This window comes from Chenopodium quinoa, unplaced genomic scaffold (assembly GCF_001683475.1).
Source record: "Chenopodium quinoa cultivar QQ74 unplaced genomic scaffold, ASM168347v1, whole genome shotgun sequence".
Classification (NCBI taxonomy): domain Eukaryota; kingdom Viridiplantae; phylum Streptophyta; class Magnoliopsida; order Caryophyllales; family Amaranthaceae; genus Chenopodium; species Chenopodium quinoa.
This window is the reverse complement of record NW_018743197.1, coordinates 3,342,766-3,369,922: the sequence shown is the minus strand read 5'-3', so window position 1 is coordinate 3,369,922 and position 27,157 is coordinate 3,342,766. Positions and strand designations below refer to the sequence as shown.

General features: G+C 39.4%; 1 protein-coding gene across 3 annotated transcripts in view; it reads right to left on the bottom strand.

The window, feature by feature from the left end:
- Positions 1–18,290: 18,290 nt before the first annotated feature.
- LOC110733210 (serine/threonine-protein phosphatase 6 regulatory subunit 3-like) overlaps positions 18,291–27,157 on the bottom strand; it is a 36,113-nt gene continuing 27,246 nt past the window's right edge. For all 3 annotated transcript variants that reach the window (XM_021913222.1, XM_021913221.1, XM_021913220.1), the window contains exons 13-20: positions 25,438–25,541; positions 25,199–25,364; positions 24,989–25,111; positions 24,163–24,245; positions 23,367–23,505; positions 21,104–21,133; positions 19,704–19,774; positions 18,291–19,347 (exon numbers count right to left, since the gene is read on the bottom strand). In XM_021913222.1, the coding sequence (XP_021768914.1) occupies positions 18,714–19,347; positions 19,704–19,774; positions 21,104–21,133; positions 23,367–23,505; positions 24,163–24,245; positions 24,989–25,111; positions 25,199–25,364; positions 25,438–25,541 (1,350 nt within the window). In that variant the 3' untranslated portion in view covers positions 18,291–18,713. The remainder of the gene's footprint in view (positions 19,348–19,703; positions 19,775–21,103; positions 21,134–23,366; positions 23,506–24,162; positions 24,246–24,988; positions 25,112–25,198; positions 25,365–25,437; positions 25,542–27,157) is intronic.

Genomic DNA, 27,157 nt, shown 5'->3' with positions numbered 1-27,157 from the left:
TATGATAAAAATAAAATCCACAAAAAATTGTCGCAGCGCCAAACGACAGCCTTGTCGCACGACGACTGACTCTGTCACAATGCGTGAACCCTGTCGTTTTGCGCTAGGTCCTGTCGTTCACAACAGGAGCCAATTCTATTTCGATTTGAATTCTAACTGTTTTATATCGTTTTCGGACTATTTTCTCTTAGAAAAGGTCGTATTTCCCTGTTTTTATTCAGCAACAATCAACAAGCTTAATCACCAATCATGTCTCTTCTCTCTCTAAGCTAAAGCTTATCCTCTCTCTATTCTTTTTCTAAGCCTAGACCTTTTCAAAATACAATATTCCTCATTCACAAGTCTTGGACACACCTAGCCAAGCTCGAAGTTGCCTTCGCCCTAGACGTGAAAGGTTGATAATTTCTGAGGGTTTGGTCCCAAATCCATACTTCAATTATTTAAATTAATTGTTTGATTTAATATTTTAATTAAAGTTACTAATGCATGTATTTTTTTATTAAAAAGAGATACGAGGCATTAAATTAAGTAATTCGATTATTTACTGTTCTTTTGATATAGAAATCTTGTTAACAATTTTATATTAATTCATAGAATCATGATTAGGTTAATAACTAACATTCCTAATATCATGTATGTTTCTATGTTGCTTTCTATTTCTAATATCATGTTAGGGATAAAGCTTTGATCTTTATTTTTTAGTGACATGTTGTTATTAATCTTGTTAGTATCATGCTTGAGATCTTGCTAATATTATTATGCTTTGATGAGATTGAGAATATTACGATGATGATTGTTGTTATGATTATGTTGCTTGATATTATTGATGTTGTTTGATCACGCCCTCTCTTGCAGGATTAAAGGAAATTTGTACTTGTCATCACGCTTAATAAGATAATTAATAATCTTGTTTAGGCTAATATGATTATAATTCAAGTGATTGCCAATAGTAGATTTGTTTGTGCATTGAATAATCATGGCAGAAATACGGTCGCAAAGGTCAAAAAGTTTTGTGTCTTAGAACATAACTCATGTAAGAACAGTAGTAGCAAATTTTCTCTACATAATCATAGGGGTGTTCATTGCCTTTCTTAATAAGAGTACTAATTTGGGTGTATTTGTTAGGAAGAATCAGCATCCTGTAAAGAAAAAGACTTAGAAAAGAATTCCCTTCCAAAAGAAAACTAAAATAATACAGTTCTTACATGAATTAGGTTCAATGTTCAATCAAACAATCTCATCTATTTCTAATCATAAAATCACATACTTTTCAATCAAACCAAAGATTAAACATCACAACCTAAATATTAATGCATACAAGAACATTATTATTTCTAACTTATATTCCCAAATTCTTTCCTACCCAAACTCACTAACATGCTTTTAAAAGCTTTTAACACATAATACTTACCTCAATCCTTGCTTTCCTGCAAAATGAACAAACTAAAAATATTTTTGACTTCTCTTTTAAAAAACAATTTCAAAAATAACCTTTGAAATAAAGGGCAGAGAAAATTCGGCCTAAAAAAAAATTCCGGATTTTTAAATAATTAAATAAAATATTTGATCTTCTTAAGACAAAATTAAATGAAATAACTCACTTTTGAAATTACACAATTAAACAAGAACTTGGCCAAGTTTCAAAACAAAACACTTTAAAACACATTTTTGGCTTTAGTGGTAATAAAATATCAACCTGACTCTGATACCACTTTGTAATACCTTATAAATTCATTTCCTTTAAAATACTTGTTTTGCTCTTTAAAACTTAAAATAGAAAAATCTAACACATTGCCACCACCATGAAAACGGCTAAGGCAACTATCAAAGACACACAGCGGAAGACTATCTTTAAAAACATTCAAAACAATTCACCTTTAAAAGTTAACCAAATGAACGTAAAGTCAAACCAAAGTAAAACGAAGTCAACCTACAACTTGGAACCATTGTAGGCCCTTATCAAAACCAAACCAGCTTAAAACCTTTGTGTTAGTCCCACAAATATAATATAATAAAATAATCAAAGCAATAAACCACATCATAAACTTATGGAAACTAAGCATGATTCGTTTTTCACTCACACGCCATCATGAATATGCTTCATCACCTGAAAAGCTTCTCTCTACTTGTCCTCACTTCTCTGCATTAAAAATGGGTCATCGTAGGGCCAAAGTAAAGACATGGCCAAACAAACATACAAACACATAATCAACAATGTTGAGTACATAAGCGTAATTAAAGCACACTAAATTGCTTTCACCTATCATCACACAACTTACCTTGTTGCACCTGTTTACAAGCATACAACATACAACACGACCCTCAAATAAATAACTAATTGATTCATTCAGCGTTGATTACGCATCGAACGGGTTTCCCTCCCTAACCTGCCACAATAAAGGGGTACTAACACAGGAGCTAACCATGCCAGTATAAAAAAACCACCTGTAAATGGCGGAATTCCTACGCATAATAATAAAAATATATAGCATCCTGTACTTCAAGTAGAAGTTATAGTTAAATATAATACCCAATAACTCCCCCATATGTTTATACTATAGGTATATACATTACAAGAGTTTTGGTGTGTAACCTCTTTCACTGTACGTTATTTACATATTATTAGACTTAGTGATGACTCTCAAACCATAACACAATCAATCATAATAATTATTCAAACAATTAAACATACCAATTTAATTTGAATAATTAGTGACTACATAATATTTAATGTTGAATCCTTTTTAATCTACCTCGGTGTCAAAGACACCTTAAACGCATACTACGCCCAAATTCCTACCCATTGGTGTTAAAAACACCTTAAGTGCATGCACTAATACACTAATATATAATTTAATCCTCGTGTACATATTCACATAAATAGCTCTTTCCTCATGCTTACAACATCGATAAAAATTATATGAACTGTTTCGGGGTTTTCTGATGTCCTGCGGGAGAGTTACAATTCCGAGACTGGAACCAGACGCGTGTACCTGCAAAACAACGGAGACTCCTGGTGGTGGGAGCTCCGCCTCCAACGGTCAAGTTAGTACTTGATTAAGGAGTAATTAATGCGGAAATTAAAGTGATTGGGTCTCTCTAGGTGAGAGTGTTTAATGTATGTAATCTGCTTTTTTAGCATGATCAGCCTGTTATTCATGTAATCTCCCTTAATGAGGATTAAGGGAGGTATTTATAACCTTGGGAAACGTGCCAATCCTAGGTTTAGGTTAACCTAGGGCTGATTGGGCTTCCCTCAAAAGTTGGGCCTGGGTGGCCGGTTTCTCCATTAGGCATGGAGTATGCCACATGTCATGACATAATAGGTCCAAGGTGGACGAATAATCGTGTGCCACGTGGCAAGCCCTGACAGTTCCAACTGGGGGACACTTGGCAGGACCTGAATGGCCCACGTGGCGCATTCCGATTGGTGGGAGCAAAATCCCCTAATCATTTGCCCCTCACAGGTGGCACGTGACTGATCACGTGTTACCTGTGACAGGTGTCGCACTGTAACAGGCGACGGCCTGCTACAGGTGTCACTCGGCGAAAGTCAGAGAGATTCTCCCGCCCAAATTATGAATTCTGGAAGTGACCCTTCGCCTTCTCACTTCGCATATATATAAGGGAGTGTTGACTTCAGTCATTTTCACACTTGAGAACTTTGTGAGAGAACATTCGGACCCCTGAACTTGCTCTGACATTTTGGACTCTTTCTGCCTACCGCCTGCTCTGACAAGCCGACTGCAAAGGATTTTCAGAACTTCATCAATCGTCACTCGTTCAGGTAACTGTCGGTTCTCTTACTCTTAATTTTCTTTTTATTATTTTTTGAAATGGCACCACGGAAGCACACGACACGACCTAGGTTAGTGATCAGCCGGTCACCGGGGACGGCTGAATCTAGGACTAGGAGTGCCGCCTGCCCTTTTCCGGACCCATCTTTGCCCTTTATACAAAGTCCGACTGTATCTGTGTCTATGCAGAGCATGATGGCCAGAACAAAAAAGACTTCCAGGATCTCAAACTCAGACGGCTCCTCCCACAGGGTGCCGATTAGTGAAACATCTGACCAGGCGCCAGATGTGGAAGTGAAACAAAGCGGCTTGAAAGCCGGCAGTTCTGAGGGAGGAGTCAAAGTGACCCCTTCCCATTTTATAGTTGACAATTCTACATTCTCTCCTGCTCCTTTTAAAGGAGAGGAGGCGGGCCCCTCCGGGAGAGGGGAGGAGTCGTCCTCTTCGGACTCGTCAGAGGACGATTCCGAGTCTAGCTCTTCTGGCCATGCTTCTCTGGACACAGAAGAGAAAGACAGTCGTCTGCAAGAGGTGAGGCTTTCTCACGCAGTTGAGAAGGGGGACGATTGGGCGGAGCCATCCGCCTCTTACCGAGAGCAAAATACCCCCTACTACTGCACGGTACCTCGGGGCCGGATCACAGCCATGCAAGAGAAAGTGGAGAGCTTTATCGCAAACCACACAATGGGCCCCGACTTTTTAGTGTTTGTGTCGGATCCAGAAGACACAGTCATCTGGCCGGCTGGTACCAGTTATGATAGCGCCTGCTTTTGCTGCTACGAGGCGGCTATCAAGGCTGGGCTGCGCTTCCCACTACATCCGGCTGTTCAGCGGATCTTGGATGGGTATGAGTTGGGGTTATGTCAGTTATCCCCGAACTCCTGGGTCAACGTACTCGGCTATGTGGCCGGGTGCAAACTGCACGGGGTGGAGCCGAGCTTCGAGGCTTTCGCCCACATGAACTACCTCAGCCGGACCCCTAAGGCAGGCGGTACCGGCTGGTATCAATTGACGAGCCACAGGGGCTACCTCATGACGAGAGGTAAAGCAAACAAATGGAAGGACTGGCGGAGCACCTTCCTCATCATTGAGAGTTCAGACACAGAGCTGAACAAGCGCTTCAACAGGTGGAACAGGAATCCGCCCCTTCTTGCAGGCGGCCGCAGCATGCCGCCTGTTCCCCCCAAGGCTAAGAAAGAGATCCTAGATAAAGGACTCTTCAAAGTAGAGTCGAAGGTGAACTCTACTTCAGGGGTACGAGAGCAAGTACCCCTGCACTGCGTCCCGAGCTTCAAATGGCTCTACGACGAGTACTTTTTGGCCGCCTGTGGCCTCAGCAGTCGGTGCTCAAGAGGTAGCCGGCCTGTCGAATACTCTTTTGTTACATGCATTTCTTGTTATGACTTTTATTAACTTTGCTATTTGTTTTTGCAGCGGACGCCATGAGCAAAATTACCGCCTCCAAGACTGCGGCGGCCATGTTGCGGGCCTCCATCATGCAACAAGCTTCAACCGACTCCCCCAACAAGGGGGCACCCTTGGTGGGCTTCGAACCTTTCACCCTCTTTTTGGAGTTGTGTTTATGCATATACTGACTTCTTCTTTTTTAGACGGGCGCTCCAAGAGCATCTTCTTCCCAACAGCCGGACCCCAAGGCCCGGAGGACGACTGTTGCGAGCTCTCCTGGTTCTGCCAGGAAACATGCGGCGGCTGCTGAGAAACAGCCGGCCACTTCTTCTAAAACTCCAGCTGGGCCGCCTAGAAGTATGAAGTTGTCCTTGTAAATTTTAGACTTGCTCCCTTTTTTACTAGGTCTAATCCGTTTGTTTATGCTTGATGCAGCCGGCCCTCAGGAGCCTGACTTGGTCGAGGTGGCCAAGTCTATGATCAAGGTCGTTCCTCCAGCTGAAAGGGAGGCGGTCAGGGGTGTCGGCACCCTTGACCTAGACGGGATTGCAGGGGTCCTTGCTGAGGTATACTTAGCATATTTTTGAGTATTTGAATTCCAGGACGCCTGTTTTCTTTTTGTTTGGAAACTGACGCCTGTTCCCCTTTTTACTTAGGCCCTGCTCCGAGTGAACGGCCTTCGCAAGCCGCTTGACCGGAAGAACAAAGAGGTAAAGGCTGCAAAAGCTATGGCCGCCTCTGACTGTGATAAGGCAATGTTTCAAATTGCCCAAAATGAAGTTATGACCATTGATATTCTTTATTATCAGGCGCAGGCTACCGCCGCTATCCGGGCTCAGTTAGAGGCGGCCCAAAAGAGGAATAGCGAGCTGGAGGCGACCATCAACAGCCTCAAGGCCGAGCTGAGACCTCTTCGCCAAAAGATGTCCTCATACGAAACCTTGGAGAAATCCTTGGCGAGCGTAAAGGTACGCCTGGTGACCCAGGAGAAGAGTCTTACTCAGGAGCTCTCGGAAAAGGCCGAGCAAGAAAAGAAAGAGTTGGTCCGGGAGATGATGGAAGACTCTGCTCAAATCCAGCGCATGACTTGGGGCCGCCTCTTCCCTAATGCCGACTTTGCCTCATGGGAAAAAACGTACCGCCAGTCTTCTGATAGATATAATCAAGAGATCCTGGCGGCTGCTGAGGAAGAGGCGTTGGAGGACGCGTTGGAGGAGGAGGAACAGCCGGTAGTGGCGCTTGTGCCGCTTGGGGGTAATGCATCAAAGAAGGATGCAGCTAAAGCCGAGTCCAGCAAGAAGAGTGCTGACCAGGCGGCAGCTGCTGATATTGAAGATCTGCCCCCTTCTTAAGCTTTATGTCTTCTTTCCACGACCTGCGTGCCGTTTGTTTTGTATTTACCCGGCCAGGGGGCCGGGGCTCTGAATATTTTGCCGGTCTTTGATGACCGGCTTCTTTTTAATGAATTTTTTGTTTTGCTACAAATTTGTTCAATTATTGAATATTCTGATATCCAATTGTACACTATACCGACTGTTTTACATGGCCGATAGTTGCAGACATGTACGGATAGTTAGTCACGCCGCCTATGCCCCTGGACGACTGGTTGCCTATTTCCAGGCTAGACGATCAGTCGGCCATTCATCCAATCGGTATTCGAACAATTTTAAAGACTGGATCCCCTTTAGGCAGGCGGTCCTGTCATTTGTAAAATTAACCAAGTAGGAAAGTTGTTTGACCAAGTAAACATGATTGTTACCTAGTCGCCAAGTAACTGAGTAGTAGAGGTATCAAGCGGTGGGTACCGGTTGTTCCCCTTTATTCGCCAATGTTTGTTGGCTTTTAACTCATAGGTTGTTAACCTAGCAGGAGTAGTGGTTAAGAGCCCCTGTTTGCTAAAAACAGGCGGACGACTCATACTTTTTAGGCTCCATACTAAGTTTGAGAGAGTGACTATGAGTTAACTTTGGTGTTACTCAGTCGCCGTCACTCCTGCTTGAGTAGTAAAGGTACCAGGCGGCGGAGGCCAGCTGAACCTTTTGATTCGCCAATGTTTGTTGGCTATTAACTCAAGAGGTACACCCTGCATTTATCCCAAGTAATACAGGCGGTCATCTGACTCAGATGTCAACTGCTACCACTGGTTTGGTTAGTGATAGAGTTATCCTTGTCTCAAAAACGGCTACGTGGTTGCCCTTGGGGACAGTCGTATAGTTGCCGTGTAATTAGTTTATAGAGCAATGTTCCACCCAAAAGGGAGCTGCTCTCTGCGACGAATTTCATCCGGAGGGATGCCGCCGGACGCCTGCTATGATGTTGGGACAGGCCGTATTAGTTTTGAAGATTTGATCAGTTGGCTTGGCGCCTGGTCTGATCATTCGGCCTGTGGCCTTGGTTAGTTCTTGGTGAATGTAGGTGCCAAGTAAAAGGAGGGTAGCCGCCTGTTAGGCACAGGGCCCTAATCTTTTTTAGCTAAGTGTAAGGGTGGCTGTATACTTTGGAACCAGTCGACCCTCTTTTATGGAGAGTAGCCGACTATATGTCCAGACGGCGTGCCCCTCTGAAGATAGAGTGAAATACTCAATGGAGAGTAGCCGACTGTAAAGGTACAGACGACATGCCCCTCTGAAGATAGAGTAAAATACTCAATGGAGAGTAGCCGACTGTAAAGGTACAGACGGCATGCCCCTCTGAAGATAGAGTGAAATACTCAATGGAGAGTAGCCGACTGTAAAGGTACAGACGGCATGCCCCTCTGAAGATAGAGTGAAATACTCAATGGAGAGTAGCCGACTGTAAAGGTACAGACGACATGCCCCTCTGAAGATAGAGTAAAATACTCAATGGAGAGTAGCTGACTGTAAAGGTACAGACGGCATGCCCCTCTGAAGATAGAGTAAAATACTCAATGGATAGTAGCCGACTGTAAAGGTACAGACGGCATGCCCCTCTGAAGTAAGAATAAAATACTCAATGGAGAGTAGCCGACTGTAAAGGTACAGACGGCATGCCCCTCTGAAAGAGTATAACTCAATGGAGAGTAGCCGACTGTAAAGGTACAGACGGCATGCCCCTCTGAAGAGAAAATTAAACATGGAGAGTAGCCGACTGTTTGTTAGTAGGCGTGCCCCTCTTAGTACAAAATTGAATATTAAGTACGCAAACTTTTATTAAGTAGCCCTTGACTATTTACATCATTCAAAAGAAATATTTCTTAAGATTGTCTACATTCCAAGTTCGAGGCAACGGTTGGCCGTCTGGTGTTTCCAGACAGTAGGTACCGTCCCTGACTTCTTCATAGATTCGGTAGGGTCCTTCCCAGTTGGGAGTTAGTTTGCCAGACTCATTAGCCCTACCAACTGCTTCCACTTTTCTAAGTACAAAGTCCCCCACTTTGAGTGGACGCCTGTGTACTTTTTTGTTGTATGATCTAGTCATTCTCAGGCGGTAAATTTCATGGCGCAAGACAGCATTGCCCCTCCTTTCAGGAAGTGAGTCTAATGCCAGGCGCATGGCTTCCCAGTTTGCCTCTTCGTCATATAGCATTACTCGAAGAGTCGGCTCGTAGTGTTCTATTGGAAGAACAGCTTCCGCACCATAAGTTAGGAGGAATGGAGTTTCTCCAGTCACCCCTTTTTCAGTCGTCCTGATGGCCCAGAGAGCATGTGGTAATTCATCCGCCCATAGGCCGCCTGCTCGTTCAATCTTTTTCTTGAGACCGTCTGAGATGATTTTATTAAAGGCTTCTACCTGGCCGTTTGCTTGTGGACGGCCGACAGATGCAAAGTAGTGTGCAATTCCTTGGTCACCCAACCAGCTTTTGAGAACAGGCGTCTCAAATTGGGGACCATTATCAAAAACCATAGACATGGGAACCCCGAACCGAGTGATGACATTTTTCCAAATGAATGAAATTACATCCTTCGTCTTGATTCCCTTTACAGCCTCCGCCTCTACCCATTTAGTGAAGTAGTCGACGGCAACAAGTATGTACCTCCTTCCGCCTGTAGCAGGCGTATATGGACCCAGAATATCCATGCCCCACTTAGCAAACGGTAGTGGGCTATGAATGGTAGTGAGGTCAGTAGCCGGACGGTGAATTAGCTTGCCAAACCTTTGGCGCTTGTCACATTTTTTCACCATCTCCATTGCATCTGCTTCTAAAGTAGGCCAAAAGTAGCCCTGCCGCCTTGCCCGTTGAGCAAGCGTCCTACCGCCTATATGGGAAGCACAGTAACCAGAGTGAAGATCGTCTAGTATCTCTCGTCCCTTTTCTGGAGTAACACACTTTAAGAAGGGTTGAAGGTACCCCCTTTTGTGAAGTTCTCCCTTTATTATTTCAAAACTGGTGGCTCGTTTTTTCAGTGCTGCCGCCTGTTGATGATCATCCGGCAGGGTACCATTTGTCAGATATGCTCTGATTGGATCCATCCAGGTTGAGCTTCTGTCTAAGATTCCAATAGGTTCTTCCTCAATGCTTCTCCTCTCCATTACTTCCCAAAAAACAGTTCGAGGAGTATCACAGGAGGCGGATGATGCTAATTTTGAAAGTGCATCAGCCTGGTTGTTTTCTGATCTCGGCACTTGGATCAAATGGAAATCCTCAAGGGAGCCGACTGCTTGTCGGACCGCCTGTAAATACTTGATCATGGCCGGATGGGTTGCTTCGTATTCGCCATTGTACTGACTCACTATCAATTGTGAATCGGAACAGGCGTCTATTTTTCTTGCCCCTGCCGCCTTGCACATGCGGATTCCGTCTAGTAAAGCTTCATATTCTGCCTCATTGTTTGAGGCCTGAAAACTGAAGCGTAGAGCATACTCGTACCTGTCGCCCTCTGGCGACTGACATATGACGCCTGCTCCACAACCATTTGAAGTAGAGCTTCCGTCCACATATACCTTCCAGACTTGGTCTGTAACATGAGAGTCTGGAGGACGAGTCATCTCAACAATAAAGTCAGCAAAGGCTTGCCCCTTCACTGCTTTTCTAGGCTCGAAAGTAACTTCGAGGCTCTGAATTTCTATGGCCCATTTGATCATTCGGCCTGACGACTCCATGATGGTCAGTGGCCGCTTGATAGGTTGGTCTGTATACACGACGACTGCATGTGCCAAAAAGTAGGGCTTCAATTTTTTAACAGCCATGAAGAGTGCAAGACCAAATTTCTCCACTAAGGGATACCTCAACTCGGCATTTTTCAGTACGTGACTGACAAAGTAGACCGGGAGCTGACAGCCGTCTCTTTCAGCAAGGAGAACAGCGCATAACGCATGATCAGAGACGGCCAGGTACATGTAGAGTACTTCTTTGGGCAAAGGGCTGACCAGCCTCGGCAAGGAATGCAAGTGAACTTTCAATTTCTGGAAGGCCGCCTCAGAATCCGGCCCCCATTCAAACCTTTCCTTTTTCTTAATTGCCTGGAAAAAGTATAGGCATTTGTCGCCTGATCGGCTTAGAAATCTTCCCAAGGCCGCTAGACAACCTGTTAACTTCTGAACCTCTCGGATGGTACGAGGCGACTGCATGTCAATGACCGCCTGCACCTTCTCAGGGTTCGCCTCTATTCCTCTCTGATTGATAAGGAATCAGAGAAATTTCCCAGACTCAACTCCAAATACACATTTCTTGGGATTGAGCATGACATGGTGCCGCCTGAGTGTGGCGAAAGTTTCTCGGAGGTCCGACAGATGATCTATCTGAAGCTTAGTCTTGACAATCATATCATCAATGTATGCCTCGACGTTTCTCCCAATCTGATCAAAGAACACAGTGTTTATCATTCGCTGGAAGGTAGCCGGGGCATTCTTAAGACCAAACGGCATGACCGTGTAACTGTATAACCCCTGATCAGTGACGAAGGCCGTCTGCTCCTGATCTTTCTTCCATAAAGGAATTTGATGGAAACCAGAGTAGGCGTCCATAAAGCTCATCAAAGCATGGCCGGCTGTTGAGTCGACCAGGTTATCAATTTTAGGCAGAGGGTAACTGTCTTTGGGGCACGCCTTGTTTAAGTCTGTGTAGTCTACACACATTCGCCAGGTGCCATTCGGCTTTTTAACAAGCACCAAATTTGCAACCCAGTCTGGGAAGTAACATTGCCGAATCAACCCTGCATCAAGTAATTTTTTAACTTCGGCGGCTGCCGCCTGACTTCTTTCTTCGCCATGGTTACGCTTCTTCTGCCGTACCGGCTTCTTTTTCGGATCCACGGCCAGTTTATGTACCGCCAGATCAGGACTAATGCCTGGCATTTCATGGACTTCGAATGCAAAGATGTCCTTGTATTCTTTCAATAGTGTGTGAAAGTCGTCACCCAGGACTCTCAGAGAAGTCGTCCCAACTTTGACTGTTCGGTCAGGACGCGAGTCGTCTAAGATCAGGTCCGTATGCTCACCAGCCGGCTGAGGGCGGAATTCATCCGACCGCTCCTCTGCCAATGATTGCTATTTTCGGTCTTTTCTTGCGGCCCCTGTCTGGGATGCCTTTCTCTTCTTGCCGCCTGCTTCTTGAACAGGCGCACTCTCCTTGACATTGTCAGGGTCTATTTTTCCACCACTCGACCCAGTGGCCATAACAGTGGGTTTGACATCCGAGAGATAGCACTCTCGGGCCATCCTCTGATCTCCCCTTAGGGACCCGACTGTTCCATTATCCCTCTCAAACTTGAGCAACATAAGAGATGGGATTATAACAGCCTTGGAATTATTCAGGGTTGGTCTTCCCAGAATCATGTTGTAGGCCGAGAGTTCTTTTACTACCAGGAACCGGACTACCATGTGTCGTCCTTCCCCTTTTTCGCCCAGGCAGATGGGTAAATCCACTCGTCCCACTGGGTGGACGACTCCTCCTCCAAACCCTACTAAAGGGTGGGATGCCGGATGTATGCAATCAGTCTGATATTTTAGTTTCGACAGACATTTGCTACTGATGAGATCTGAGGAGCTTCCGGTATCTATGAGGATTCGGCCAACTCTCTGGTTGGCCACTTTACATTCACGATAGGGTCGTCATGCGGCCCTCTTACCCCTCCTAGATCTTCTTCAGTGATGACAATCTCAGGAAATGAATATTTGGACGGCCGTTCTTGGTGAACGGAATTTACATCTAACCGCCTGATATTGTCTTTGTTGCCCCTAATAGTGGGACCGCCTCCTGAGAAGCCGCCTGCAATGGTGTAGACGACTGCATCATCTGTATCTTAGCTGTCGGCCTGTTGATTCTTTTTGGTCGACTGCTTTTTTGAGGAAGTGTTCCTCGTAGATTTCTTGACATAAGTGTCAAGATCACCTTGTTCAGCCAGGCGGTCCAGATACCGCATGAGACTGATGCATTCATTGGTGTGATGACCAACATCTTCATGATAAGCACATAATTTATCTTGGTTCCGGTTGTTTGCAGAACCCTTCATGGGGACTGGCTTCTCAATTGAGATCCGTCCCTTGATTTCCTTTAGGATAAACTGGCTATCCTTGTTAAACGCATACTTTGGGGAGTATGGTTTGAATTCTTTTTTCTTTTTCTGGGCCGGCTGTTTAGAGGAATCAGCCGCCCAGACCTCTTTTCTTTTCTCGTCTTTGTTTGACGACTGTTTCTGTCGTCCTTCTCTTTTGTCAAACCTTTTCCCGTCCGACTGTTTTCCCGTACTACAAAGATCAGTCGCCTATATATAGGCTTCCGCTTCAATCAAGGCCTCTTGAAGAGTCGCCACCCTCTTTCGGACCAAATCAAATTTGAAGGTCGACCCGTCTTTGAGACCTCTGAAAAAGTCAGTATAGGCTACTTCATCCGGTAACCCTTGAATCTGTATTCTCATCAGGTTAAACCGCCTGATGTAAGAACGAAGCCCCTCCTTCTCGCCCTGCTGAATTGTTCCTAAATCAAGGGTCGTCTTCTTCGCAGGGATGTTCATGGCGAAGTTGGAGGTGAATAAGTAAGCAAGCGTCCTGAAGTTATTTACACAACCAGTCGGCAGGTTGCCGAACCATTGTTGTGCGATTCCTTTGAGAGTCGCTGGGAAACACTTGCACCAAGTGGGATCATCCAACCCTTGAAGGTACATCAGGTTGGTGAATGCCATCAGATGGTCTTCTGGGTTAGTAGTGCCGTCATATGCGCCTACTAATACATTTTTCACTTTGGCCGGCTGAGCGGCTTCAGTAATTTCCTTGGAGAAGGCCGACGGCTGTTCACCAAGTCTAAGCAACCGTAGCTGACAGTCCATAGGTTGGACATTTTTTGCTGCATGTCCACCAAACGGAGGTGGCTGTAAAAAATACTGTTGTTGCGGTACAAACGGTAAGTTTGGTACCGCCTGGTCACTATGAAAGCCGGACTGACGGGAGGTGCCGCCTGACTGACTCTCATGATACGACTGAGTATGCCTCATCGAGGTATTTCGCAGACTGTCTTGGAAGTTTGAAGTAGAGGCCGACTCTGACAATCGGTCACTCTTCTTCTGCTCAAGCAGTAGCCGAGCGTCTGTGTATGATTTCCTCGACCCGTCCGCCTGAATATGACGAACAAGTTTCCTATTTCCTGGAGTAGGAAAACGGTATTTTGTGAAATCAAGGGCATGTGACTCCCGCTTCCTAGATTTAGGATGAGGAGTCGCCTCTCGCCCTTGAACTGGCTTCCTCTTCTGTGAAGTGGAGGGTTTCTTAGCCGACTGCTCCTTGTCCAGAGCAGGCGGCTTCTTGTTGATCAACTCTTGAATTTCTCCCTTGAAGTCCCTCATGAAGGTCATGAGTTCACTCCTTGTGATGGGAGCAGACCCATCAGTCGGCTGTTGCCGAACAGGCGGTGCGCCTGCTGGCTCGCTTCCTGTATGAAGATGTTCCCGTTCCCTCCTTTCGGTATGACGGGTACGTCGGGCCCTTAGGGTCCCGTCTGAAGCTGTGTGAGCTTCAACTTCAAATTCATTCTCAGTATCGTGGTCCGACTGAACTAGTGGGTCGTCCAGGGGACGCCTCTCTTCAGGAGTCGGTACAAACGTGGATGCCATCCCAGAAGTAGTCTCCCCACAGACGGCGCCAAATGTTTCGGGGTTTTCTGATGTCCTGCGGGAGAGTTACAATTCCGAGACTGGAACCGGACGCCTGTACCTGCAAAACAACGGAGACTCCTGGTGGTGGGAGCTCCGCCTCCAACGGTCAAGTTAGTACTTGATTAAGGAGTAATTAATGCGGAAATTAAAGTGATTGGGTCTCTCTAGGTGAGAGTGTTTAATGTATGTAATCTGCTTTTTTAGCATGATCAGCCTGTTATTCATGTAATCTCCCTTAATGAGGATTAAGGGAGGTATTTATAACCTTGGGAAACGTGTCAATCCTAGGTTTAGGTTAACCTAGGGTTGATTGGGCTTCCCTCGGAAGTTGGGCCTGGGTGGCCGGTTTCTCCATTAGGCATGGAGTATGCCACGTGTCATGACATAATAGGTCCAAGGTGGACGAATAAGTGTGTGCCACGTGGCAAGCCCTGACAGTTCCAACTGGGGGACACTTGGCAGGACCTGATTGGCCCACGTGGCGCATTCCGATTGGTGGGAGCAAAATCCCCTAATCATGAACCATAATAAAATTCCTTTTTAATATTCCAAACCAAATTAAACATTTAGTTTAATTAAACATGCTCTCTATCATGTCATAATAAAAGTGTGGTTCATATACAACATGCTAAATTAATTATTTTCATCCATTAATCCATCACAAATAGTCCATGCTTCATAATTCAATCACCAACATCAACCAAATAATAAATTATTGTATATTTGGAATAATAAAGCCTAGCATGTTCCTACATCACCAAATAATTAAATACCAAGTACACGAACGTACCTCGAATACGATCTTAAACTCGCTACAACTATATGAAATCACTCACTTGGAAGTCTCTTACAATCCAAAATTACAAAGAGACATTAAAATATACACCACACAAATTTCCAGCAATATATACGAGCATTAAATCATTCATAATTTATTTAAAAACAAGCTTAAAATTAATTTAAAACCCCTTACTTTAATCCCAATTACTGGGTAGTAAAAAAAATCCTCTAAGAAACTTAATTATAGCTTACTAACAAAATTTACAGCTTTATCAAACTATTAAAATTTGCTGTAAATATGTTTTAAGACCCTCATATCAAATATTTAAACCACCCTCAATCAAATTCCTTTAATATACAATAATTTAGAAACCTAGGAATTTTAATTTGGGACTTTTTAATAAAAAATCAAATCTTAAAATTTATTTACATACTACCTATAATCAAACATCATCAAAATCATTACAAAACCCATAATTAATTATTATATTAAGGAATTAAATGAAAATAATTTTAAAAAATAATTTTTTTTCAAAAACTGCAAGCAGCAACATCCACCACGACACACAGGTGAGCTGCCACCGCGCCTGCCGGTGTTGTCGCGGCTGCTAACGCTTGCGCTGGTGGCTGCGATGGTCGGCTGGGAGTGCGTGGTGGTGGTGTTGGCCGTGTAAAAACATGGGAAGGGGAATTAAGAAAGAAAAGAAAAACAAGAGAGAAGGGAGAGAAATTACCTTGGGTATTCTCCAATTTGGGCGAAGTTTAATTGTTCATGTGTTGAATATTTATACCCCCTTTGCTCTAAACTCTCCTAGAATTAAATTCCTTTTCTATCCTTACTAATCTTTTTCTTATTCAAACTTGTTTTTTACTTTGACTTTTATTAAAAAAATCCTTTTATAAAACCTTCCTTTTATATAAATATTTTCAAACTTATTAAAATAAATATCTAAAATGCTATAAATAATTCATTTTGAATTATTTAAATACTTCACAAAATACTTATTTAAATTAAAATACGGGGTATTACAAGTATAGAATTCCCAGTACCATTTCTTGTAATTTCTTTTCGTAAAAATAAAGTTGCACACAAACAATCCCACCACACCTAGCTAGAGCTGTCAATTCAAGTATTCAAGTCAGGTTCGGGGTCGGGTCAAATCACGTCTCGGGTCAAATTAGGATTAGGTTGTGTCGGGTCAATCTAGCCTCAGATCAGGTTCAGGTTCCGGTCGGGTCAATTTCGGTTCAGGTTATTTCGGTCGTTCATCCTTTCGGGTGTACGTCAAGTCCAATTCGAGTTAAATTTATAACGGGTTCAATTTCAGGTTCAGGTTGTATTAAATCGGGTTTGGTAGGGTTAATAGATGGTACATTTGGGTTTGGTTTAAGGTTTGGTCAGATAATTATTTGGTCGGATAATCTTAAAGTTGGATCATTCTTGGTTATGGTTCAAGTTCAATTTGAATAAATTCGATGTGGTCAAATTAATTTATTTAATTACGCTCTACATAATTTGTTCAAGCATTATCAAGATTTTATTACACCTATATACGAAGTAATAAAGAACAAAAGGTATATAAAATTTTATCAAACCATCCATGACTTGCTTCAATTAGAGGTTGTGTTGGGTTATAAATGTTTTCAGGTTCTAATATGGTCGAGTACTAGTTCGGATTGTTGTCGGGTCGGATAAAATCGGCTGACGGTTACTATCAGGTGGGGTGCGGGTTCGGATTCAGGTCCTAAAGTATTGGATCAAATCAGTTGTCGGTTAGCATCAGGTTGGTTCAGGTCGGGTTACGGGGTCATTGGTTTCACCCCATTGTTCGAGTACAGGTCAGGTTCAGATCATTACCGGTTCAGGTCGAGTTCTCGAGTCGGGTCAATTTTTGACATCTCTACACCTAGCCTACAATAACCTACTGCTCCTTTTCCCTAAAAAGCCATGGAAACCCATCTATAGACACCTGATTTTGTCTCCCAAAAGCAAAACTAATCAGTGATGAGTACCTTTCACGCTTTGATTGATGAGTTTGGTAAAGAGTTTTAGAGTCTTGCAAAGTTCTTTAAGCCTAGAGTTAGGTGCACCACGCCTATTCTTTTGAACGTTTAGTAAAAAAAATATGAACAATTGAAAATTTAGAACATTTAGTAAAAAAAAATATGAACATTGCAAATTTCGAACATTTAGTAACAAAAATCCGAACAAACACAACATACCACGCCTATACTTTTGAACATTTAGTAAGAAAAAAAATATATGAAAAATTTCAAATTTAAACATATTGTATACTAAATACAAGTATATAACACTATATACTCCCTCCGTTATATATTACTCGTAACAAAGGAAAATTTTATGTCACACAAATAATATCCCTTTGTTGCGAGTAATTCGTAACGGAGGAAGTAATAAACATCAATTTTTTAAAAGAAGTTTATCAGACTTGTAAACATTTACTACATATAAAATGAACATGTCTTTATAAAATATGAACATAAAAAATTACAAGTTTATCTTCAATTTTTGGGACGTGTTCATATTTTTTTAACTAAATGTTCATTTTTGTAAAGTGTTCAAATTTTTTTACTAAATGTTCAAAAATATAGATGTGATGCACCAATTTCTAGGTGCACCATGGTGCACATAATAACTATTATAGAAGGTTGGGTAACCATTACCATTACCTAAGGGTTTGTTACCTCTCAAAAACTTAGGAAAACAAATACCCTTACCCTCTTCAAACATAAACAAATGGAGTAAAGTTTAACTAATTCCTTTCCTGGTTTAACCAAACAAATAAAAAATCATAATTAAATGATTTCTTTTCTCCCTCTTATTAGTTTCCTTTTCATTTCATTTTCATTATGTGAACCAAACGCCCCCTAAAAACTTTTAGGATACCTTTTCCTCGTTTTACAATGAATTAACATACAACCGCCTTTTTGGAGAATTCGTGCAATGCAAAATTTGAAAATCAACAATGTTATAACATTCACATATTGAAATAAAAAAACTCAAAATTAATTCAAATTTTACAATTGTGACAAAGATGATTATAATAGAAAATGCTACAATGATGACGAATTAATAAATATACGAAGTAGTAGAACAAAGATGTTTAAAGATAGGAGTAAGGTAAGAAAGGAAATTAAACTTATTAGAAAGGTGAAAAAGTGAGAATTTCGAATTGAGAAGAAAACAAAGGAGAAAGAAAACTAATAGAGGTAAAAAAGAAAAGAGAGATTAAAGATCTGAGAAAAAATTGTATGTTCATTTTTGAAATACTATATGTTTATATATATGGGCCCAAATAAGGTGCGCTACTACTATAAGTATAATCTAGTACACGACCAGCACCGTCAGAACCTTAAAGTTTAGTACAAATGTTCTGGAAAGAATGACTTCTTTATCATTAGCTACGGAACAAAAACAAAATATGAAAAATTAGCCCTTCCATTTTCTACGTTACAGTGAGAAGAAGACGAGTCTCCTGAGTTTTCTCAAAAAGAATCATTACTTTCTCTACTTAAGAATTACTTGAGAATTTTAAACCAACTACGATGTACAGAAAATAAGCTAAGAATTACAAAGAGACATTTATCGAAAGGAAAATTTGACTAGTGGACAGGAAGGAAGAGTTTATCCTGCTGATTCTGTAGTTTTTCTAATGTACAGCTAGTTTCCTGCTTGAGCCAACCCAGGTTCCTCATGCCCGTCAGGGTTTGAAATCTGTTCTGCATCAGGCAGCTTAACTTCATCCTGGGAAGTATTAGAGCTTGAGCTTGAGCTTGAGCTTGAGCTGGATAATGGTTCACCTATATTTTCAGCCACATCAGTTTCGCCCGAAAATTGTTGCACACCTACATTCTGGGTAACACCATTACTCTCTAAACCATCAACTGTCGAGGAAGACAGCTCAGGTGCACTTGGGCAATCCTCCTCAACCTTGTTCCCTAATTCCTCAAACTTTTTTGGTATTTCTTCTTGTTTATCTGCTTCATCAGATAAATCACTTGAATTAGATGTTTCCCTCCATTCAACCCAATCATTTTGCTCACTTGTAACACCCCGTCCCACTTCCTCCTTAGCAGGAAGAGCAATAGGCTCATTAGTTATGGATTCTACTTCAGGCACTTGTAAAGTTGCAGTATCCATGTCATCATTGGAGTCCAAGTCATCACTTCTACTACTAACAGCACCAGGTTCCTCATCAGCAGGTGATGGAGAGGCAAGTGTATCAGGCAAACGCTCATTGTTAGCACGGTCATCCTCAAAAGCAAACCAATCAGAATTAGTGAACAGCGATCCACTGCTCACAAGAAAATAATTACAAGCAGTCAATCAAATGATAACTTGACATGATATATGACTACCATATATCAATCATCCACACCTAAGAGCCCCAACACAAAATCAAAGACAATACAATGCCAATCAGTGACAAAAGCTCTTAAAAAATGTGCAAACCATTCCAGCAAAAAGCGTTGGCACAAACAGCATATTGTGCAAAAGCTACTAAAATTTGGAACCGCAAGCAACATGCAAAAATGCTGTAACTACAGCCATCAATACATTACAGATACAAAGCAATATGTATTTCTTCCACAGAAGACCGCATCAAAATGGCTATAAATTCAATTGGAAAAAAAATGTTAGATAACAAACCTCTCTTGGTCATCTCCAAGACGCAATGAGGATATAACCACTTCAGCGGATTCATCATCAAAGTAAACATCCTAGCAAACGCAGCAGTGAAAATCGTCAATTCATTCATCAGCAAATATCAAAATTGCAAAATAATCAAACAAGGAAATTACCAATCAGATCTACAAATAAAACATGCAGAAAACATGTTTTTAAGCTTCCATTTCACTGAAGATATTCAGCCAACAAATTCAACTATTATAAGATTTATAACTACTTTACACTACAAATTGATACTCCATTAAGTAAAACTGTTGATACCGCTGGGAGAATTGTTATTCGATAAGCATGATTCTTTGTATATTCTGCTTCTATTCTAACTTCTTTAATTTCATTGGATCCAAGACACAAACCAAAACATTACAAGTTACACAATAACCATCAAACAGTTTGGGGTGCGGATATATATACAAAAAGTTTCCAATATTATAATAGCTAAGAAAACAGTAACTCGACAGCCGAAGAAAAACATTAACCTTTGTAGATTCTCTGACTAGACTGTAATAATCGCTAAATGACATAAAAGAATATGCTTTTAAATTAACCATCAATCTAAAATATGAATTATCAAGCAAACCCAATTTCAGAGTAGCATTCGCAGGAATAAATCAATAGAAAATGCCAAGGGCACAAAGTATCAATTAACCTATACTAAAAGCGAATCTAAAGTGACACTTGTCACGATGTTATAAAAAAATTTCCTGCCTTTTTTCTTTTTTTTTTTTTTTGCCAAATTTTAATAACTTCCATTTTATAACCTACCATAATACTTATTTCCATTTTGACAACACATTTTATCCAATCATACTCAATTATTTTTTTTTTATTATTATTTTTCAACATATATTTTATATACTATAAATCTTTTAGTTACAAATATACTAACATAGTTTAAAATTAAGGTATTGACATATATCATCATCCAAGATTATCATAATATTATTATAATTTTTTCCTCCGACTTAAAATTTATTTTAATTAAAAATAGGAATAATAATTTTGGTAGGATAATTTGTATAAATCTTACAAATATACATAACGTTTATAAGAACAACTTAACAAAATCATTTTATTATAATATACTCCTCCGTTTTTTTATAAGTAATGGTTGGATTTGCACATTTGTTGAGACACAACTTTGACCATCAATATCTTTAATTAGAGACTATTATTTTGTTACAAATATTTTTTTTTGGATAAGTTTGTTGAATTAACACCATTCTTTATAAATTTTGTTGTAAAGTTTAATTATGACCGTGCATGGCACAGGATTTAACCTAGTGCTACTACTAAAGCTCTTTCACAAAGTAAGATGTACATTGACACAAATTAAAGCATCAGAAGCCAATAGAAAAGCATACCTCCTCATCTCGTTCAAGTGATGCTTGAACCTGCACAAATCAAGAGAAAAGATTCAACTACAGTTCACAGATTTGAAAAAAAAAAAAAAAAAAAAAAATTAAATGGAATAACATCAAACTCAGGCAAGAAATAATTTCATATAAAGAAAATTACAAAATTATCTAGGAGAATAAAGTTTCTAGTTCCCTTTTCTTCTTTTCTTTGGCAACTGGGTGGTGGGGGAAAGGTGGTTATTGGATAGGGTTGCCCAATTTGGGAAATATTTAAAAGGTTTTGACATTTTTAGTTCTTACATGACTGGATAAAGGGCTTTGAAATAAAAGGGTCATTATAGGGTTTTTATTTGGCATCACAATTATCTTAGAGGAGTGGAGGGATAAAGGGCTTTGTGATAGAAGGGTCTCCTCTACACTCCTCCATCCCTTTTCAGGCCTCCCCACCCCATAGCTCGTTGCTCCTGACTTAATAAGATTTCTAAGATAAACATCCTCGCCCTTATTTGCTTACTTCTCAAAAGATCAAACTAATTACTAGATGGTTATCTTCTAAAATTAATGTAGTGGGTTTTTCCATTCTTATCTCTGCTTATATGTGGTTATATACTCACATCTCTTTTTACGAAAATTATTAACCTGATTGTTTAAATAAAAACAAAGGATGGAGTATAAACAATATCCAAATTGTTACGCAGAATTTTATAATACAATCTTAACAAATTGCTATATTTTTCTAGCCCGTAAGAGACCCTTGTTAATCAATAAATCTCTGTTTCACAAATTTTAATTTCCCCACAAACCCAAAAAACATAATATTAATTCAATTTGATAACACTAAACTTTGGGAGAGTCAAATTGTTGCAATAATAATAGAAATAAATTTTTTTAAAAAAAAAAAAGAAAAAACACAACACAAAACAAAGGAACAAAGGGAATACTAAATACTAGTTATATCCAAATTAGTGTTACCTAAAACGTAAAACGATCCAATATGTGGAACGAATACGAATTTGCAATACGCTAGGTGGGAGTACTGTAATAGGATCTTAACAAAGTTCAGTCTTGTCTTTTTCTAGCCCGTAAGCGACCCTTAGTTTAGATGGTACACATCCTGACCCAAGTCGCCTTTATCTTTATTGTATCGCATTAAAATCCAAGCTGCTCTCAGCTAACCAGCCCCACTAATGACCCATACCGACCCGCCCAATAACCAGCTCTAGGTTAGGGTAGCGATTTGGGAGTCCCCACAAGAATCAAGTGGTTCTCGTTGAAAATCATACACTATGTGAGAAAACATAGCTAGAATGAAAAGCATAATAAAAAAAAAAAAAAAAAACAAATTAATTTAGAAGATTATTGATTCCATATAGCTGCTAAAGGACGATTAAGATGACATTACATTCACGGGCCCTCAATCCAATACCAAAAGACTTCAAATGCTCGCACTTCTAAAATTAAGCAGGACATGAGGTTCGAAAGGGAACGGGGCGCGCGCCTTACAAGAAAGGTTAAAAGAATACAAGATACTCCGTCCTTTCTTTTAAGTGTTACTTTGACCAGCACAAAGTTTTAGACAATTTAAATTGACTTATATATATAATAAGATAAGAGCTATTTGGGGTATTAAAAATTATAGAAAAGATAGTGGGTTAATAATTGAAAAAGTAAGGAATGTGGGAAAGAAATAATAATACTCCCTCCGTTTTTAAATACCTGCTCCATTTCTCTTGGACACGTATGCCGATGCTAATCTTTGATCACTAATATCTTTAATTATAGATAAGTATAAATTCTAACAATTGAAAATTAATAATCTATTCATTGAGATGATTCCAATAAGTACCCACAAGACTGTATTTTTTATTATGTATATATCACAAACATTAGTCAAAGTAGGACAAATGAATAGTGCAAAATATAGAAATGGAACAAGTATTAAAAAACAGAGGGAGTAAAAAATAGTAATGGGTGTGAGTGGGGATCATACGAGGAGATATATAATATTCAAATGTAGTTGTTTGCCCAAATGGATGTGTAATACTTAAAAAAAATGTTTCATTTGGGAAGTGTAACACTTCCAAAAAAAAAAAAAAAAAAAAAAAAAAACCAGAGGAAGTGCAGGAAATGACAAGCTCTCTGTATAAGCCGAAATATACAAGCACAGTTGGTATAATTTAGCCAAAAAAAAATATAGGAAAAAAAGCAAAAACTGAAAGCAATTAGAAGAGAACAAAAGACCATTCAGCATTATAATTTAGCATCACACCTCTTCTAATTCATTACTATATATGCCATAGTGGAAGGCCTGGCTTAAATTGTTAGCAAGAGCTGCAACATCATAGTCTCTATCCTGGTAATCATCATCATCACTATCCCTGGTGCGATCTTGTAGAGCAGTTGGTCTCCTGTTACATGGAAAAGAAAGCAGTCGTAACAAAAGTATTGTTTAGGGGACAAGGAGTGACATGAAAGACTCCCTAAGCACTTAGAATAGGCTAGGGTTGTTCAGATCAAATTGATTTCTCAAATCAGGCCATATAAGGTCCATTGTCAATAATTTTATTATAATCCATTTAATATTAGTCACAACATTTTTGGGTCAAGTTTAGTTCAGGCCTAAAATGGGGGATAAAATTTTGGGTACATTTCTGGTTTAGGTTGGATAATTGACTACAGTTCTGTTAATCAAGGTCACTTGTTAATAGGAGCAGCCCTACTAATATCTCAACCAGAACAGCCACATACATTATAATGCAAGGGATATCTAATACTTCTTAAGACATATACAAAGGCATGTTTAATTGGAGGTAGTACAGATGGTAAATTTCCATTGTGTGTGTGTGTGTGTGTATAGGTGGAGTTAAATACACTAAAGTACCAACAAAATGAAACATAGAAAGGATCTGGTACAATAAACAAGCTACCTGCACTAATTTTTTTTTTAAAAAAGTCAATGAACAAAGTCAGTAATCACAAACTCTTTCTGACATCATCCAGCAATCAGGGTTGTAACTACAAAGATTAACTTTTTCATAAGCAAAGAAAAATCAAGACAGGCCTACCCGCAGACCCATTGATAAACATTTTCCACAGCATTGCGCTTAGATAAGATATTTGAACACCAGTCGAGCCATTCAGTATTATCCTGCATTGTTACAAGAAAACATGTATCAGAAAATCAAAACCCAAGTAGATCACTCAAGATCAAAATCACTAGAGACCCAAGTAAATCAAAACCTATGATAAGGCTTTGTAAATGTGCTAAATTCTACCACATAACTATAGCAAATAATTCAAATCATGTCAGCACGTTACTCACTATAAACATAAAGGATAGATGGTTATATAACCAATATGCTAAATAAAGTATTCAAAGCCAGAAGGCTAGCTTATAAATCACACAATATCCATTGTAAACAGGCCAAACCAATACAATGTTTTCTTGAACACATCTTTCCACATATGTACATTCAGATCACACATGCATATGTAAGCAAATGTAAAATGACAAGCAAGAATCAAAAAGAAGTTGAGAACAAAGAAAATATTTCACATGGACCAGAGAAGGTTGTTTAACCATCAATAATCTGAAATCTCAGACAGAAGTTGTTGTGTACAGAAAATATTCTCTAAGTTATATATATCCTAGTCTCCATAAGTGAAAAAGCATACAGATTTATAAAAGTATGTTTCCCTTGAATCCTAGGACCTTTGGCTGCTTAATTGAACTTCTGGAAATAATATTAAGAGATAATTCAGCAAAATGGAACTTATGATTGATGTGCAAGCAAAAAAATAAATATATAAAATAATTTCTAAAAAAATCATATAAGAGCACAAAAGTAGTCCTTTACGTAGGTCAAGGAAATCAGCAGCTAAAATACAGACCTGAAAAAAGGCCTGAATGTCAGAGTTCGTGTTACTAAGATGGACAAGTTTGTTAGATATGCGAGTCAGGTGACCAATATTTCCCACTCTGGGAGGGTCTCTTCCATCAATACACACTGTGGGCTGCAAGAAAATTCACAAGACAAATGTCAGTGCTTTAGTAAATTACTCATAAAGGGATCCAAATGCAACTTATCAATTGTCAATCACCTTGCTTAAATCACTTGATAACAAAGGACTTTTTTCAGCTTCCATTATCTTTCCAACAAGATCACAATCATTCAGTAGATGCTCGACAAGGATAGAACTTTTGCTCTCAAAGCAAGACAGAATAATGTTTTCCACATGATGATGCAAAAAGTTATTGTAAGGGTACCTGCAGCGCATGCAAATATATGATTTTCTGAAGCAAATTAATTCCATATATTAGCATATCAAATCCAACTTACTCGGAAAACATATCTAAGATTCTTTTCACTGCACCAAGTCGAATGACTTCCTTTTCAGCAGCTTCATTTCCACTTGAGAGTAAGACTAAAATGAATTCAATGATCTAGAAACAACAAAAAATACATAAGTAAAAGATATAGATGATAAACATCAAAATAAAATAAAAGGCAACATCATGCATAAGCATACATTGTTACTTAAAAATTGATTTAATGATTCAATGAAAAAAATATCAGTGTTGGGCTCAGTATCATCATTAGCTTAAACTCAAAACACAGGACCATATATACTCTATAGAGTTAAAAGAGTATTTGAACCTTTACGTGATACTTTGCTTCTATCAGACCCTTATCCGTAGGTCAACTTAATTAACTTCTTTATATGGACATTTAAAATACATAAGCTGCCTAATCCTTCAAGCTATTACTCTTTTTGACATTCTTCAGAATCCCACCCAACAAAAATTTCAAATAAAACGTATTAACTCTATTTATTATTGATCATAACATTTAATATTTGTACAAATTTTAAGAAGATAGGGAGTTGGTGGGTAGGGGGTTATAAAAAGGTGGCTATGGTAAAATAGAGAACGAAAAAAACCACTGGTGTAAGAAAAAGGTATATGAAGTAAGAAAGAGTGAGACAATGATGGTGGGGAAAGAGGGGTAATGAAATAGAAAGAAAAAAAAAAAAGTTGTTTACCAAAAATGGAATTAAAGAGAAAGTATAGTAAATTTTAGAAACAAACCAAAATGGAAAGTTTAAACATCATCAGAAATTGTGGTAGCATTAAATGTTCCTCTAAGTTCATAAAAAATATCAAAAATAAAAAATAAAAATAAAAAATCCACAGAACTTATGAGTTACAAAAATAAATAAATAAATAAATACAGAGGGAGATGCATCGTCATATCGGAAGACACTTAAAAAAATGCTTCCGTATTATTTTTAGAATGAGTTAAAACAAGTCAAGCCATTTAAAGACATGAAACCCAAAGATTTAATTTTAAGGTACGAGAAAATGATAATGTTTCCAACAATTTTGTTTTAAGTTACAAATTTTAGTCTCTTATGATTTACTCCCTTCGTTTTTAAATATTTGCTCCACTTTCCTTTTGCGGCCGTTTTTAAATACTTGCTCCAATCTTTATTTGGAAACCTATTATAATATTTAATTAATTTCTCTCAACTAGTGAGACCTAATTTTATTACTTTTAGATTGTCCCTCCTCTAATTTACCTTCCACCAACCCCACTACCTCTATATTTTATTACTTTCTCCAAAATCTCCTAAAACTCCGCGCATGGAGAAATGGAGCAATTATTTAAAAACGGAGGGAGTACCACATTACGAATCAATATCAATCACTTTTTCTTTCGTCTGTCTATCACTCTGTTACCAAAAAAAATAAATAAAATAAAAATTTACATCACCAAGATTCTCAATTCCAGCCATAAGAAACTGGATCATCTAGAGTCCCCATTATTAGTCAAAACTAGGCTATAACCCGTGTGATGCAGGGTTTATATAAAATCTATTTTTAATTTGTATATTTTAAAAAATAAATCACTGTTATACATGAATATAAATAAGAATTAGGTATATTTTGTAATTTTAAAATTTTTTATTTTCATCAAAATTATGATATAGTATCTGTTCAACGTTGTCTAATACATAGTTCAATATAGGAGGTCATTTATTAATGTGCTATTTAAAATT